Source organism: Malaclemys terrapin, chromosome 1 (genome assembly GCF_027887155.1).
Source record: "Malaclemys terrapin pileata isolate rMalTer1 chromosome 1, rMalTer1.hap1, whole genome shotgun sequence".
Taxonomy (NCBI): domain Eukaryota; kingdom Metazoa; phylum Chordata; order Testudines; family Emydidae; genus Malaclemys; species Malaclemys terrapin.
Genome location: NC_071505.1, coordinates 65637078 through 65654361, shown reverse-complemented (window position 1 = coordinate 65654361; position 17284 = coordinate 65637078). Strand labels below are relative to the sequence as shown.

General features: G+C 39.3%; 1 protein-coding gene across 1 annotated transcript in view; it reads right to left on the bottom strand.

Annotated features, from left to right (window-relative positions):
• MYRFL (myelin regulatory factor like) overlaps positions 1 to 17284 on the bottom strand; it is a 55915-nt gene that overhangs the window by 28440 nt on the left and 10191 nt on the right. The window contains exons 3-10 of the mRNA XM_054016191.1: positions 16671 to 16738; positions 16322 to 16580; positions 15120 to 15211; positions 13024 to 13174; positions 7284 to 7479; positions 5826 to 5902; positions 2713 to 2823; positions 1742 to 1832 (exon numbers count right to left, since the gene is read on the bottom strand). Of these exons, the coding sequence (XP_053872166.1) occupies positions 1742 to 1832; positions 2713 to 2823; positions 5826 to 5902; positions 7284 to 7479; positions 13024 to 13174; positions 15120 to 15211; positions 16322 to 16580; positions 16671 to 16738 (1045 nt within the window). The remainder of the gene's footprint in view (positions 1 to 1741; positions 1833 to 2712; positions 2824 to 5825; positions 5903 to 7283; positions 7480 to 13023; positions 13175 to 15119; positions 15212 to 16321; positions 16581 to 16670; positions 16739 to 17284) is intronic.

Here is a 17284-nt window from a genome sequence, read left to right as displayed (position 1 = left end):
GGGGAAGGGGAGGACCTAGGCCTAGTTATTACAAACTATTAAATTGTTATGAAGTACATGTATCACACAGCAAAAATACTACAAGACTATAATAGCTGTGTATATGATCTCATTTCTACAGCTCTTTGAGATCTACTGATGAAAAGCACTATATAAGAAGTAGGTATGTTATTAAAAAGAAAAACATGAAATGTTTCTGATAATAGGTCAGTGGCACATGTAATTAGAGCCGGGTGAAATCTTTCAGTGAAAACTTTTTTCAGTGAAAAATGCAGATTCAGTGAAACAAACATTTAGTAAATTCACATCAATTTTGCTAAGTTGTCCATTTTGGGAAAAAATGGAGGAAAAAAATCAAATGTTCTTTGGGTGTCACTTTGACTTTTTTTAAACGAAATTATTCCGTTTTTCTGTCTGAAATCACTTTGGTTTGAAATTACTTTTAATTTTATTTTAAAATTTGTAAAAATGTTTACAAATGCTCCAAATCAAAACAAAATGTTTTGTTCAGCCAGAATTTTTTTTTAATTCATCAAAAACTTTAAAAAATAAATCATTTCCAGTTCAACCAAAACCAGTTTTTGTTTTGTTGGCATTGACAGTGAACTGCAATTTTTATTTTATTTTTTCAGCTCTACATGTCCGTTCTCTTTCATCTTATTTAATTCTCAATATTTCTACAAAAGAGAACATGAATTTTTCCTTTTAAAGTGCAGTCCAATGGTAATTATAAAAAATAGCTTCTTTTTATTTAGCACATCTATTCCTTTTGTGTATTCAGAGTCAAATGTATTTTACTACAATGAGAAAATAAAAGTTCACTGTTTCCCCCTCCTTTTAACCCGGCAGAGACAACACAATTACAACAGCATGTGCTGTGGGTTCTATCCTACCTTGCACCTCATCTACGCAGTTGTTTACTAAGTTCCAGTACTAAGCCCGCTGAAAGCAATGGGACTGCACCAGTGTTATGAAGGGCATAAAATTAGCCTTGCAGAATATTTGACATGGGGGATGAGGCATGGACTGGGAAGTTTTTGACTCCCAACCTCGGAAAGTTTGCAGGCCTGGAAGTTAGAACTTATTATTTGTAAACTGAGCACAATTGATACAAAAATAATCAAGAGATAGTAAATATGGAACTTCACGGATGCCATTTTGAGTTACTTTTCAGAAAATAGAACTGCACTCTAAAAATCATGGGGACACTACCCTTCCTGGGCCCAATCTCGTAGACATTTCTCGCATGGGTAGTCCTATTTGGAAGGATTCCTTGCATGTGTAAAAATGAGCAGAATTGGGTCCAATTGGATCTGCCCTAAATGTTGTATTCAAAGGACAGAGCAAGAGAGACGTCCCTTACTCTAAATTCCTTTTCCTAAATGTGATACACACACACACACGCTTTTTCAAAAATTAATTGTTCAAAAGTATATTGTAGATTACAAGCATAACTTAAAAACAAACCAAGAGCTTTCCAAAATTCCCCATATTTTTGTATGTCTTCTCACTCCCTTCTCAACATGTGCGCCTCTTAAAACGTGTCCATCTTTCACACATGCACACACACAGATATACACAACTAGTTATAGTCTCACAATAAGCCCTCAAAAATATTAAGATCCCTAAATCACCATGTGTACTACAAACATTTATAAAATGCACACTGCCCAATCATAACCAAAATATTCTCCCTTTTGAAAAGAAAATAAGAATGTGGCTCAAATAAATGTGTACCTACCCTCACAATGATCCTTTCAGAGACATGTGCAGACAATAAATAGGACTGGTCCTGACTGACAGCATATAGTCCAACCACCAGCATGAAGTATCTAATATGAAATTCATTTCAATGATTTAACAAGAAAGCTGAAATAATCTCACAGGCATAACATATCTGAGACTGTAGGGGACCACCCTGACCAGCAAGGGCTTCTGTCACTGCCTGCTTTATAATTTTGGGTGTCTTAATATTATGCTGCCTTAACTCAGAGTCCTGATAACAGTAGTCAGTCTACCAACATAAAGGTCTCACCCTGGCTTCCATCAGCCTGGTTACTCCTACAACCCTTCAAGTCCCATCTTTCCCCTCCCCTTGGGGTCCAAACTCTGACTGTCACACTATTTTTCTGGCCAAATTATTCATACCAACAATAGTAGTTGTATTTTAAATCTTGTATTTTAGACATAACTTATTTTGTAGTATGGGAGTAAATTAACACTTCTTACTCTCCGTTTAGTTCATTCTCTGTTAAATACTCTTTGGAGCCAATGCTCATTGAAGTCAACAGAAAGACTTCGGTATTTCCAACTCCAACCATTCAAGAAATCACAAACCAGGCCCCCCAAAACTCATGAGATTGGCTACAAATAAATAAACTTTTAAACACTATATCTAGGTTTCTTTTTATTTGCATTCTGGTTTCTGAGCCATTAAGGTATAACTTGGGTGATATTTTCCAGCTTTGTGCTGCAACCATGAGGACTAGAAACTTTTCTTTTCTTTTTTTTTTTTTTTTGGTAGTAAAACGAAAACAGACTCAATTTTATTCAGGAGCTGGGTCTTTAAGAAAGACTGCAAAGACCATAAAACTCAGGATAAAATCACAAGAGCTGGCAACACAAACTTTCACTGATTTCAGTATATCCGCCTCATTATAAGCCAGGTCACTCCCCCTTTATACCCCCGCCCTCAGAGGACCGTCACGCTACCTTTGGTCAGGATTAGGTTTCCCCTTTTTTCTCATGTTATTTGCTGTTGTTTCACTGAAATGTAACCTTCCCAGTGTCACTTTGGTTACCTGGTCTGCTGGTAGATCAAGTCTAAAACAGAAAAAAAACAAGTTAAGGGCAAACAACCACCCTCCACCTGGACCACTTCTAATTGTCCTGCAGATTTGCTCAAGCTGATTAATAAGCTTCATTTTTCTGATTTTATGTACTGAGCTGACAGCAGAGGCACCTCAGTACATGTGGAATGCTCCCCAACTTATAAAAATGACACATGTTCTTCTTTTATGGCACCTTTCAACTTAGGTGCTAAAGCACGTCAGCCTCACATTAACCAATAGATTACAAACATCCTGTCAGATAGTTCAGTAAGGGAGTGAATGTAGTCAATTATGTACGGTATCCAACCAAGAGCGGGAATATTTGGGTTCTTAGTAACATTTATATACTAAGTGAAGGGATAGCTCAGTGGTTTGAGCATTGGCCTGCTAACCCCAGGGATGTGAGGGGGCCATTTGGAGATTTGGGGCAAAAATCTATCTGGGGATTGGTCCTGCTTTGAGCAGGGGGTTGGACTAGATGACTTCCTGAGGTCCCTTCCAACCCTGATATTCTATGATTCTATGATCTCTGCACCAAGAGCTGCACATAGTAGGCCCATTGACATACATGGGTATTCATTGCTAATTTAGGGCACTACCATTTATCATTCAACCTACAGTAACACATTAATTAAACCATAATTTCTCTCCTGTTTGTTTTTACCTATATCTAATTTGCATTTTCATGTCCACTGTTGCATGTAATGATGATCTGATCAAACATTTTTTCATTGACAAAGAACAGTCCAACTGCTCACTTTTCATCTGGTGTAAATCAATATTACTCTTTTGGTTTCAGTGGCACTACATCAAATTACACCAGTTGAGAATCTATCCCTTGGTAGCTAGAAAAAGAACAATGGCAGAAAAGGCTACGGGCTAATCTGTCCCCCACTTCCTAATTCAGAGTTCACCGCTGTGGATTTTTGAACAGGAGATATAACCTTTTCTGAAACTTAATGTGGCAATTTTTCTCTATGTCATATCTATACGACATGCAGTGTTTTTGTAGCCATGTCAGTGCGAGGATATTAGAGAGAGAAAGTGGGTCAGGTAATATGTTTTACTGGACCAACTTCTGTTGGTGAGAGAGACAAGCTTTTGAGCCACACATAGCTCTTCTACATTATGGAATTTTGCTGCTTTTCTCTTGGCATGTTGTACATCCAAAATGTTATTGGTCAGATGTTTCTATCCATGTAGAAAAATGGTATGAATTTACCTAGAAATCACAGTGCCGTGTGAAAGAGTTGTTTTCATCAAAATTTCTAATACCACAAGCCAACAGGATAGAAAATGTTGAGTCATAGGACGCAGTCAATTCCAGTCCATGATTGCAACTAAAATATTTATACTAGTAACAAAAGGGAAGTGTTTAACAGAGGTCAAACTACTAAGATACATGTGATATAAACACACTGATCCCTGGGCAATGGTTACTAGACAGAAACTACTCCCCTATAGATTTTGTTATGTTTTGTTCTGCTGTACATTATATTTTGCTTCTGTGGCTAAAAGGGCTTTTTTTGTTTTATTTTTACTTTTTCAAAAATGTACATAGATTTTTTTAGTGATCCATCTGACACAGAGAAAGACAGACTTTAAGTAAACTCAAACAGTAGGATTTGAACTGAAAAATAAAGCAGACTCCGTATCCACTAGATCTATACATTATTAGATTAATATTATGGGACCAGCTCTTCCTGCCTTTCATTATAAAAAAATAACGGGGCACACAGGAGGGAGCCAGAGGAGAGGAAATCCTTACAGAACTTCTCCCGCATTAGGACTAGGGTTTGACGTGCACACTTCCCCTAGCCCTTTTCCTTAACCATCCCCCTGCACTTCAGATGGAACAGGCAGTTCTGAGTGCTTAGAACACACAGATCTTGTAGATCACTGGAGATTTCCAGGCCATCTGTGCCCTACATCTCCAAATCAACTCCAGTGCTCCCTCTTCTGCTTCTGGCTCTCTAGTGCTCTGGGGTTCTAATGGAGCCATGCTGCCAGGGACTCCTCCAAACACTGTTGTTCTGGTATAAGTCCTAAGTGTTGAGGAGCTTTGCATATAAATTAAAAGTCTCAGGTCTCTTTGCTTTTTGTTGGATTGGCTGCTGGTGTGAGGGGGGATGTGCATTTCTACACAACCATTGGGCCCCTGCTACAATAAAGGCATATATGTCATCAAAATTCAAAGAATCTTCTAGCAAACCATGTTTTACCAAAAACAAAGTCCCACCCCACCCCAAAAAAAAAAAAGGATTTCTTGTGTTTCAGAGAGACAAAGGTCTTTTTACATAAACCAACTGAGACATTAACAGTTCAGGAGAATGGCTATGATGTTGCAACACTGGATGATGATATCAGGCAATAAATCAGGGGAAGCAGGTTTAGAAAGGAGATGTCTGATATTGACACAAAAAGCCTGACAATCAGCAGCAAGAGGAAAAGGAAGTATGAGGAAGTACAAAAGGCTTTCAGTAAGTTTGACTTGGGGCTTGTCTGCGCTACAGCATTAGGTCAACTTAAGTTAGGTCAGCCATGGCAGTAATTAAATCAGCTACTGGTGTCCACACTGCCCTCCTTCTGCTGGTGGTGCACGTCTTCACCAGGAGCACTTGCTCAGACTGTAGTGGGGCATTGAGCCATGCAGGGCTCATAGCTGGAGCCCTCCCACCCACCAGGGCTGATGGCTCAATTTCACAGGGGGAAGCCTACCAGCAATGAAATTGACATTCTTGACAGTTTCACCACTGCTATTATTTCACATTTTGTCTCAGGCTCCTGCTGTCACCCTCAGGCGGAGCTCACAGCTGGAGCATCCCCCACATCTCCTGTCCCAGGGCTGACATGTACTCCTCACTTTGTGACTCCGTGAAGTCAATTAGAGTTTTGCTTGAATAAAGACTGTAGGGCCAGGCCTAGAATTACCATCTATTTGCCATGAAACAACAATACCTGGGGAGGGGAATGGGGAGGAGGAAAAATTCTTACTTAACAGGATTGAAAGATTTTTTGCTTCGGTCCGACTGAGACTGTTCAATGGTGATTATCTGATTTGGGGCGTCCACCTATAGTTAAAAGGAAATAACCTTTTCAAGTACAAATTTAAAAGCGTAACCGATTACACTTTTAAAAGGATAATTTTCTCACAAATAAATATAAAGGGTTATAGTGAGAATAGACCAAAAGTCAATATGCAAATTAATTAGAAAACCAAACTCACTCAATTGTTGTGTAACCACATCTATAGTGACAGGAATTGCCACCTGTTCAGAGCAGTGTTTCATAAGTCCAGACTCATGGATCCCACTGTAGCTAGTAATAACGGACATTTCAAAGGAAGGCGTAAAGCCTCTATCATGGAAAATTATGCAATAATATGTCAAAGGGAAAGTTTCTTCCTGATCCCAAGTTGTTAATGGTGGTTTATGTCCTGAAGCATGAGTGTGGATATCTTTTATAAATAGTTATACTAACCAGAAAATTCCAGGAATTCTTTTTAGACATGTCTAAACCTTTTCCCAATCCTGTAAAGCTCTTTTTCCAATAATACCATGTGACAGTGAGTTCCACCAGTTAACAATGCATTAAGAAGTTCTAAGAAGTTCTAAGAAGCATGAAGCAAAGCAAAGTTATTAACTATGCTGTAAAAATACTTATACAAATATTTCAAACCACTACCCTCTTCTGGTAAATAAAAGGTAGGGCAAATCTTCCAAACAGAAGGGAACTTGAATATAAGAGCATTGCTATACACAAAAGGCATCTGAGGATGAGAGATGAAATTTTGGGTCCCACTTGAGGGGCTGGAGAGAGCTTGGTTAAATTTCATAGATTCAGGCATCTGCCATAAACCAAAGATGACCTCCACTTTTGTTTTGTAGAAATTCTCCTCTAAACTATCATTCCACACTCAAACCACGTACCTTCCTCCCACCCCTGCACTGTTTATGTATACAGTAAGCTTGATAAATCGAGCTGGCCGAATTGTTCATAATGACCAGTTTAGCCCTTTTTCTGTTTGTAGATTGTCTGGGAATAGAATTTGATTTGTATCATTTTTGTGAACTACTTTTTTCAATTAGTCCTAATTCATAGTCTGTGATTGACCACCTAAGTCACATGGTACCATCTGCATTCCCTGATTGGATGACAAACTAACAGGAGGGAAATCAGTGTCATCATGATAACTGTACAAACATTACACCCTTCAGCACACATCTGCCCAAGTATGCACAAGAATCTCATTATCTGAACACATCCCGATGAACAAAATGTTGCTCATTCCATCAGTCACCAAAAAACTAACAAAAAGGGTCATCAGTAATTAAATGAATTCTGTTTTTTATTCAAATAAATGATTGCAAATGCTTTTTGCACTATTCCTTCTGCTCTATTGATAATCACATACTTATAGTGAAGAGAAATTAAAAGCACAGGGAGACTTACCTTAATTCCAAAAGTTTTCAAGTAAAACTTTTCAATAGGTTTCAACCCCAGCTGGGTTTTGACATACTTTGGATTCCCAACAACACTAATGTGGACTGTGATCTGGAAATGGTTCTTCTTCTGGCATACAAAAGCATCATCTGTTGCTGAAAAATTAAATCCTTTGTCTGTGACAATGTGGTATCCTACATCAGGGCTACGAAAACAGGAATAAAGAACAGCTGCAGTAAGCAAACGTACATTTCGGTGACAAACCCTGCTCATGTTCCTTTGGGTGGAGTTAAATAAATAATAAAATCATTATTGGACCTCAAGAGGTCATCTAGTCCAGTCCCCTACACTCATGGCAGGATGAAGTATTATCTCTAGACCATTCCTGACAGATGTTTGTCTGACCTACTCTTAAAAATCTCCAATGATGGAGATTCCACAACCTCTCTAGGCAATTTATTCCAGTGCTTAACCACCCTGACAATTAGAAAGTTTTTCCTAATGTCCGACACCTAAACCTCACTTGCTGAAATTTAAGCCCATTGCTTTTTGTCCTATCCTCAGAAGTTAAGAAGAACAATTGTTCTCCCTCCTCCTTGTAACAACCTTTTATGTACTTGAAAACTGTTATCATGTCTCCTCTCAGTCTTCTCTTTTCCAGACTAAACAAACCCAATTTTTTCAACCTTCCCTCACAGATCATGTTTTCTAGACCTTTAATCATTTTTGTTGCTCTTCTCTGGACTTTCTCCAATTTGTCTACATCTCTCCTGAAATGTGGTGCCCAGAACTGGACACCATACTCCAGTTGAGGCCTAGTCAATGCAGAGTAGAGTGGAAGAATTACTTCTCGTGTTTTGCTTACAACACTCCTGCTAACACATCCCAGAATGATGTTCACTTTTTTTGCAACAGTGTTACACTGATTCCTACTGATGAAATTCAAGTGGGATTATATGTAATCTCAAGCAACAGATCTATATGTGTTTTTCTTTTATCTTCATATGGATAGGAATTCTTTTTAAATTGACTTGTAATTCTACTCTGGCACCTTATTCCCAGAGCTCAAGAAGCACCACTATAAGTAACTGAGCTAAAAATGCATTGTGTTTATTGACATGCAGATGAGCCAGGTAGACATCTTGCTTTGTTCCGGAATTCCTACAACCAAACACTTTCACAGTAGCTTTTGAAGTGGAGTAGGGTTTTACTCAGGCCAAACATACAAATGTTTACACATGCACGCTGGAAAGATCTCAATAAAGCACTGTTTTATAATGCTGTTCGTCATCCACAAAGTAATGGAATCCTACTCTACTTATTGGAAGGGATAATTTATCAGCTAGAGAGAGAAGTTTTCTGTCCTTATATTCCATAATTCAGAGCACATCAGGCAAAGAGATCAAAAGATCTTCCAGAAAGAGCCAGCGAATTAGCCATCCCAGACAATGGTTGCAGTTTGTTGATGTAAGTGATTGATAATCTTGAAGTAACAGGACTACGTGGCAAATCTTCCTGATATGAAGAAAGACTTTCCTCATTAATGACAGATTTGATGATCAGATTCCACTATGGAACTCCTCATTAGCACAGCCATTAATAACAGCTTTTCAAAACTAATCCATTCATTTGCTCATTATAGGTTGGAAGGATTTAATATAAAGATTTTACAAAAGATTTATAAAGACTTTATTATCTGTTGAACAAACTTTAATCATGGATTTTCTGGCATAGAGAAAGCTAAAAAGGCTTCATAAACTACCATATTGCTTCTGAATTCACTTATTTTTTAACGTAAGTCATAATGAGTATATCAGGTCTTAAAAGCATTATCGCTGAAGAAACTCCTTAAGCCTCTATATAAATTTTGAAATTTCTTCTAGGTTAAGGCAATGCCAATTTATAAGCTGACAATTTAAAGCAATTTCTGAACATTTGCTTAAATGCAGACACACAGGTCAAGAAATTTGGGTTGAAGGTTATTCTGAAGAATACTGTCATATTTGGATTCTTACCTACTGTACACCCAGGTACATCTTCATAAGGCAGTTAAGAAACACATGGAGTATCTAGCCCTGATTTTGCAAGGAATTTTATTGGGATTTGAGGGTGGTCAGCCTTTTCCTTTGCCTAACTAGGGCTCAGTTATGTTTCTTATGAGTCTGAGCCGTGGTGCGGTTGGGGAGGAGGCAGGCTGCTGGAGTGCTGGCATCTCTGTAATGTTGACAGTGCTCTTCCAGTGCAACTCTCCTGGAATACAGGAGAGGAGGTGAGGGGTTTGGGCCATGGCCCTGCTCACCCACTTGACATCAGCACACCTCTACCTGGGTTGCTAGCAAACCCAACAGTATTTCTTTCACAGCTCTGGGAGGGACTCTGTGTGGACTCCATCCATTGGCCCAAGGTATATGGGAGCGGAAGAGAAATGCTCTCTCATACCTTTCTTCCCACTCATCTAGGGGGAGGTGTAATCTGATCCACAGAGTTAAATCACAGACTGAGAGCCCCAATCCTTCAAGCCCTCCACACATGGAGCTGCCACTGAAGTCGATATCCATTCCATGGTCAGAGGGGTTGCAGGATCAGAACCTTCAGGCCCAGGCCATGCAAAGGTTTATGCACAAGTGTCCAAATGATGTCAGTAAAGTTGCTCACATGAAAAAGGATAATCATGCGCATAAAACATTGGAGGACCATGCCCTGTACGTGTGTTATGAAATCAGTCAGCCATGACATAAGGCCATTTCTAGTGCATTAACAATGCCTTACACATCTCTTTAAAATATAGCTGTAAATAAATCTTTTAGCAGCAGCAGCAAATTAAATAGACAGACAGCAAGTGGGGGAGAGTTTGTTAACTAATGGATTTAAATATTTAAAGGGAGTTGTAAACATTTTTGCACTAGAAAATAAACAGATTAGGGTTTTTGTTTTTTATAAATACATAACTCTGTTTCCCCTAAATCAGGGGTTCTCAAACTTCATTGCATCACAACCCCCCCCCCCCCTTCTGACAACAAAAATTACTACATGATCCCATGAGGGGGGACCGAAGCCTGAGCCCGCTCAAGCCCTGCCCACCCAGGCGAGATGGGGGCGAACCCAAAGCTCGAGGTCTACCACCCCGGGTTGCAGGGGGGAAAAGCTGAAGCCCAAGGGCTTCAAGCCCCAGGCAGGATCCTGTAACCTGAGCCCCGCCACCCAGGACTGAAGCTGAAACCTGACCCCACCACCCAGGCATGAAGCCCTTGGGCTTCAGCCCTGGGCGGCGGGACTCATGCTTTGGCCCCGGGCCTCAGCAAGTCGAACATCAGCCCTGGTGACCCCATTAAAACAAGGTTGCGACCCACTCTGGGGTCCCAACCCACAGTTTGAGAATGGCTGCCCCAAATAAATACTGAATTACTTTTTTCTCCTTCTAATTTTTGTACTTGTAGCTAGGAATTAAAAATAAACAGATTTATTCTCATTTTCTTGATTTGAAGTCTCTGGGCAGTTTATTCATTTCACAGATCATGTGAGTTTAAGATTACATGAACTGGGTTCCTGCAGTTAAGACTACTGATTTCTCAAATATATACTGGCTGCAATCCTGGAAAAATGTATGCATGTGCTTAACTTTACACACATGAATAGCTCCATTGAACTTAATGTGACTACTAATGTGTATAACATTAAGCACATTCTTAAGTGTTTGCAGGATCACCACCTGATTTTATTTTAATTAGCATTAATATTCTGACTGCTGAAGGCTGAAAAACTAACTCTCAATAGCCAGAATTTTCAGAAATAATTAGCAATTTTGGGTGTCCAAACCAAAAAGAGGCCATCTTTTCTGAAAGTCCTGAGTATCCACCCACTGAAAACTCAGGCTGCTTTAGGGGGTTTCAGATGGGATATCCCAAAACCGAGGCCCACAAAAATCAGCAGTTACTTTTGAAAATCTTAACCCATGACTTAAGAGTTAGCTGAAATTTTAGAAGTTTTATAGATAGATAGATAGATAGATAGATACAGGCCAAAGCCACACAGCTCAGATTTAAACTTTCCCAGAACAAGGGAATTTTCAGATCTAGAATTTTAGCTCCAGCTCATCTTAGCTTTTGTAACAAGAACAAATTGGCACTTGAGACAACATGTTTCAGAATGGAATCCCACCTGCTGTAAACTATGAAGGTGAAAAGAAAATGGTACTTTTTTCTTAGAAACAAAATTCTAAAAAAAGAGGGAACCGTAAGTTTTTTAGGATCAATAACAATCTATCTAGACTTAGCAGTGATAATACTAATGTTCTTTTGACACAAACAGGATATAATATCAGGAAACAGAGAAATTCTGTATACAGATCATAACTACAATGCATCTTGGGAGAAAGACTACTAACACGGACCTATACTAAAAAAAAATGATGATAATCCCCCTAAGTGATACTATAATCCATTTTTCCAAATAATGGTCATAATTTATCTATTTAGGTACTTTTATGGTAATCCTCATAGTATCTGTTCCTTGATATAATGTACCAAAAAAGTGCATCTAGAACATCAGTTTTAAGTTTTGAACATATCAGGGATTAAATAGCGGATAAAACTGGATTCAGAGCCTATCACCTCTAATTCACAAATGAAATGTAGCCATTGACCAAAAGTTGATATGCAATATATTGGATGTGGAAGGCCACTTCCTCGTGGAGAGGTATCCAAGCCACAATTACCTCTCCAAGCCGACTGGGAGGCTTGTAGGCTTTCCCAGCAAAGGCACCAAGGTTTGAAAGGCAGAGACATTGAACTATTGGATCATCCTTAAGACAGTCCCTTCAGAGTGGGGTGGTGTTAAAAATATTAATAATAATAATAAAAAAACAAACCCATACCTCATACTGCTGCTACAGTGCTGTGTGTGCATAAATGGGAGACACTAGTGTTCAGGACTGAACGTGATACACCCAAATTAACCTTTTTTGGAAAGTGTTCTTTTTGCCAAGTGTTTTTTTATTTTTGGAGACAGAAAGGAGGGTAGAGCTGGAGGAAAATACAAGCTAACATTAGCACTTAAAAGGCTTCTCTACTGTGCACAGTGACTAATTGTTTACTTCAACTCTGGAGGGATAAACAAGCTAACATGGAAGGACAGCCACTAAAAAAAATTTCTCTGAATACAAGAACACAGAAAATCAGGGGATGGAGGGGACATTGAACTTGGAGTGACCTTTCCCAAGGTGGTGTGTTGATGCTGGGGAGGTTTTTTTCCCCCCTTTTGTTGCTGCTGCAAAATTCTGTGTCTGTACAGGCAAACTCTAAAACAGGTGCACAATATTAAAACCTTGTAGCATAGGTTATAAGAGCCCATGCACCAATAACAAAATAATGAAGGTAACTACGTTAAGAGGGCCTTAAGCCATGGGAAGGTGATGTTCAGTATGTACAATAGTTACTTGTTCCAATCTGTTTTGCCAAAAGGAGAAAAAAAATCAAATCTATTTAAGCTAGCTTGGAAGTGTTCTTATGCCTGAATCCACCTGATTTAGGGTCCATCTGCTGTGTTGACAAAAAATATATCAGATTGCTTGGCATGAACATTCAGTGATTCCTTAAAATCTGGTTATCAGATCTCTCTGCAATTTCATCCTCACTTCTGACTGTCACATTTTCTCCCCACCTCCAGTTTCATTCTGAAAACTACATGTACCATTTATTTCAGCAGCTCAATGCAAACAAAAATAAATCCAAGTGTAAACATCCATGCTTACAGTTTTTCGTAACTATAGTTAAATAAGCCACTCCAGTGAGAAGTTTGATACGGCTGCCACGTTAGAGCCTGATAACATTTGTCCACAGCTGCTACATTCTGTCCATCGCTGTCATACTCTTGTTCTTCAGTGCCACAGTCCTTTACTGTCACTGTGAAGAGACAAAAGCGATTGTTCATTTGCTACATGCCAGGGCTAGCCAGTAACACTGCAGAAGACCAGCAAATAAATTTTTTTTTGTTTTCCTTTGTAGCTATTCCAAAAATATTTTCCTGCTTTATTTTATTGTCACAGAGCATTTGTTTTTTTACCTTTCATGCTCTGTAAGATATCACTCAGGTAGCACTGCTTTTAATTCTTCTACCAAAAAACTTTACATAACAAAAAAAAAAAAATCATTTGTTCACTAAGCATTTTAATTTTTGAAATAATCATTTTGTGACAAGATCCAGCAAAGAAAGAAGAAATACTAGAATTATCAATTACCCCACTTGCAATAAGCTTAAAATAATCCACCAATCCAAATGAACAAGTATTTAGTTCCATAGCAAAAAAAAAAAAAAGCAACTTTCAGCCATTCATTGGCTGGCCAATCACTGTTTAATGCTTTATAATGAGAAACATCCCAGACTGCCGATTACATCAGCTTGAAGCAGCCAGGGTCAATGCTGATGCTTGAGATGCTCCACATGTCATGAAGGCTGAGGAGCACTTCATGTGGGAGACAAATAAATGGAATGCAGCCTGGAAGAGCACACTACAGTGAGCAAGCAATCTAAGAACCCGTATGTGGCCTGAGGCACCATGGTGTGACAGAAAGAGCACAGCACTGTTGAAATAATTGCAGCCCAGAGCCCCTAGCTGCAATAACTGTGTTTCTGACAGACAGCTGGGTGAATACTACAAACAACGTTCTCTGGTTACTCATTTCGATTTTTAAACTATTTCCTTCTGCCATGTTTGAGCCCCTTGCGTGTTCACAGTCCACTAAAATTGAGTCACTGAGTTTTACTGACATAAATGTTTGCACAGAGCAAATTTCAAAGCTGTATCGCCATTATTAAAACCCAACATTTTAAAGTCACATATGCAAGCATCCACAACTGCTTGTTTATCCATTCCATCAGGAACAGTAGCAATACCGTGTGACTCATCTGACCAATCACAATTTACCAACACTACTCAAATAACGGATACTTAAAGAAAGGTTTCTGGTCAATCCACATACTAGGGGATAAAAGAAACCACCACAAAAATTGATTGAATAATTTCAAATAACTTATAAGTCTGAAAGAGTGACAGGCTTCTGACTATGCAGTGTTGTTGTAGCTGCGTCAGTCCCAGGATATTAGAGACACAAAGTGGGTGAGGTAATATCTTTTATTGGTCTAACTTCTGCTGGTGAGAGAGACAAGCTTTCAAGCTACACAAGAGTGTCGCAGCTAAATACAAGCTTCTCATTGAAAGGCTTCAATTCATCAGATAAATTGTTCAGTGTGAACTAGCTATTTGGTCACATACAACCTCATATGCCAAAGTTGATCCATTCCTGAAGAAGCCCAATGAGTCTTTTGGTACATATGGACTATTATAGACTCAGCATTTTCATTATGATAAAACTCTGAATTACATTAATGTTGGGGGAAAAACAATAAAGTGCTTTTGTCAGACCCCTATATGGATACATTTTACAGAAGAACGGGAGCTGTCAAATCAGATGGCGAGTGAAGCTGAAATGCATTCTCTTCCTTCCTTCTGCCCCCCTCATTAATCACCTGTTAAGCTAACCCAAGATGGTTTCCATGTCCTAGTCGACTTTGTGTCAACTAGGTCAACAGAGTTCAGAATCCCCTATGTTCCACAGGCTCATGCATGTAAGAAGGACAGATCCCTTTGGTTGATGAGTTCACTCAGTGAGTGTGAACATTTAAAGCTTCATCTGTAACCTGCAAAAACAGATCCTCACTTTTGAAAAAACAGCAAAGAGAATTGTTTGAAGGAGCCTGTACTGTCAGGTTTAATACTGTTATCTTTTCTGAGCCAGCGCTAGTGTGACTGTCAAAATGTCCTAGTGGTCAACAATATGAAACACTTACCCTGCTGAGAGTTGTTAGTCCATGGTGGAGAATCAGTGGCATCTTCTAACAATTGTGAGTGCCTTCTCTTTTTAGATGATGCCAGGGAAATACTTAAAAAAATACATTGTACATTATTACTCCACAGAATCATTACAGTTATAAGATAACACCCAACTACCTGATTTCTAACAGAATTTTCACTTGAGTTCTGATTCTGTTTTATTTTTACTGAATTAAGTGACTTATGCTTTTCAGTCTTAAATACCAGCGTCCTTTTTATTCCATGTGACCAAGGAATTCACCCTTTTTAAAGCAAGTTTTACACACACAGCACACCACAGAGATTGCATTTGTTTTGGGCCAGTTGTACTAAAATCCCAGCCTTATTCTTGAATGGGTTTAGTCAAGCAGGGACAAACTCTGTTCCTTCCTCCGTGTATAAGGAAAGGCCATTTACAGTGGTTCTGCTATATAAGGAGGAGGGGATATGATAAAGAGCCCTTGAGGGTGTTTGCACCTCTTGTGCAGCATGGAGTCTAGCTCTACATGTGGGAAGAGACAGGGCTGGAGGATCTGCCACTATACGGATCCTTGAGACCTTGTATTTGCCACCCAGACGGTGTAGGGGCAAGGGCTATAAGCCAAAATAGGTTCCAATCCACAACCTGGGAGATGGTTACCCTTTCCCTGCCAAGGTATTTTGATTAGGCACTGAGGGAAAGGGGCTTTGCCTTAATCTTTGTTTTATTATTAAGCACCCAACACATTTTGGTGGCTGAAAACTATATCAAGTATATAAGGAGTATTCGGTTTTATTATACGAGTAAGATGAGCTGGTTTTTCTCATGCCTCCTGTCAGAATGTTAACTCATGAAAATAAAATCCCTTAAATGGGTGTTGTAAAATACCAGATATTTCTGCCATCCCAGGTACTCATTAGCTTACAATCTCTCTCTAACCTGGTCACTTTTTCTTGAATTGAATTGCTTTTGGTTTTAATCTGACTTTTAATCTTTAAAATATGGCGCTTAAAGAACAATAGCCGATAAGGATCCCATAAATGTCTAAACAGAGCCACCATGTGGAGAAACTTGCACCCATCGGTATTTTTCTACACGTGGTTCTTTCCAGTCTGAAACCATACAGCTCTTAAAAGCAGCTGCGTCACCTTCCCTTTTCTGTATCTGCCTTCCTTCCTACATGATAAAATTATACCTTACCCGGAACTATGAGAGGCCCTTGGTTGAAGGTAGGAATGATTTAAACCCAGACAGCTGGAGGATATAGAAGTATTCCAGGGAGACACGGCATTATCTGTCTTGAGACACCAGTCTTGGGGAACACTGCCGGGATATCCATTGGTGCTCATGTCAGAGAAACTGTCAGGGTATCTACAAGGAAATGTATCGGGTGCCCCCGCAGAAGAGAAGGAAAGTGACGGCCGCAGTCCAGTGGGCCCTAAAGCATTATAATGTAAAGCTGTAAAGAATAACAAACGAAACATTTAAATCATAAAGAGAATAGCAAAAATGCTAATAGTACAGCAAGATTAGAACTCACACAACCCACCCTTCAATTGTGGTGGAGAATATGGCTCTGATCCTGAATCTGGCGGGGACTCTGGTAACTGGCTTTGCCTGGAGATGAAAAGGATATTTTTATTTCACTATGAAAAGAAATGCATAATAACCATAAGCCGTCTTTAACTACCTAAAACCACATGAGTAATTCATAACATATGGACCTGGTAGCCTTAAAGGCTTGGTCTGCCTATAAAAATTTGTTCTGGCTTAAGCTTTGGCCTCCAGAACTTCAGAGCTGTGGAAATTAAGAGACACAAAGTAGGAAGAGTGGAGAGGAGAGGGCATGGGACACAATGGAAGGGGATTGAATCTGTATTTGTCTGATTAAAATAGAAACTAGAGCTAGGTCCCTGAAGCTCACTAGGAAAGAGGGAGTTCAGGGTCGGGTTTCCAGGCAAGATGTGGGCTTTGCTCAGAGCCCCCAGGCAGTCTATTTTGACTCATTTTTCATTCCCACATAATTTTTCAGTTCAGTTTGGAAGACCTTAACAGAGGGCCAATATTTGTATTTTTCATAGCTAACTCCACAAATGCTCAGGAATACAGAGGATTGGCAGGTTTGTTTTGTTTTGTTTTAAATGCACACAGCCCTGCTGAGGC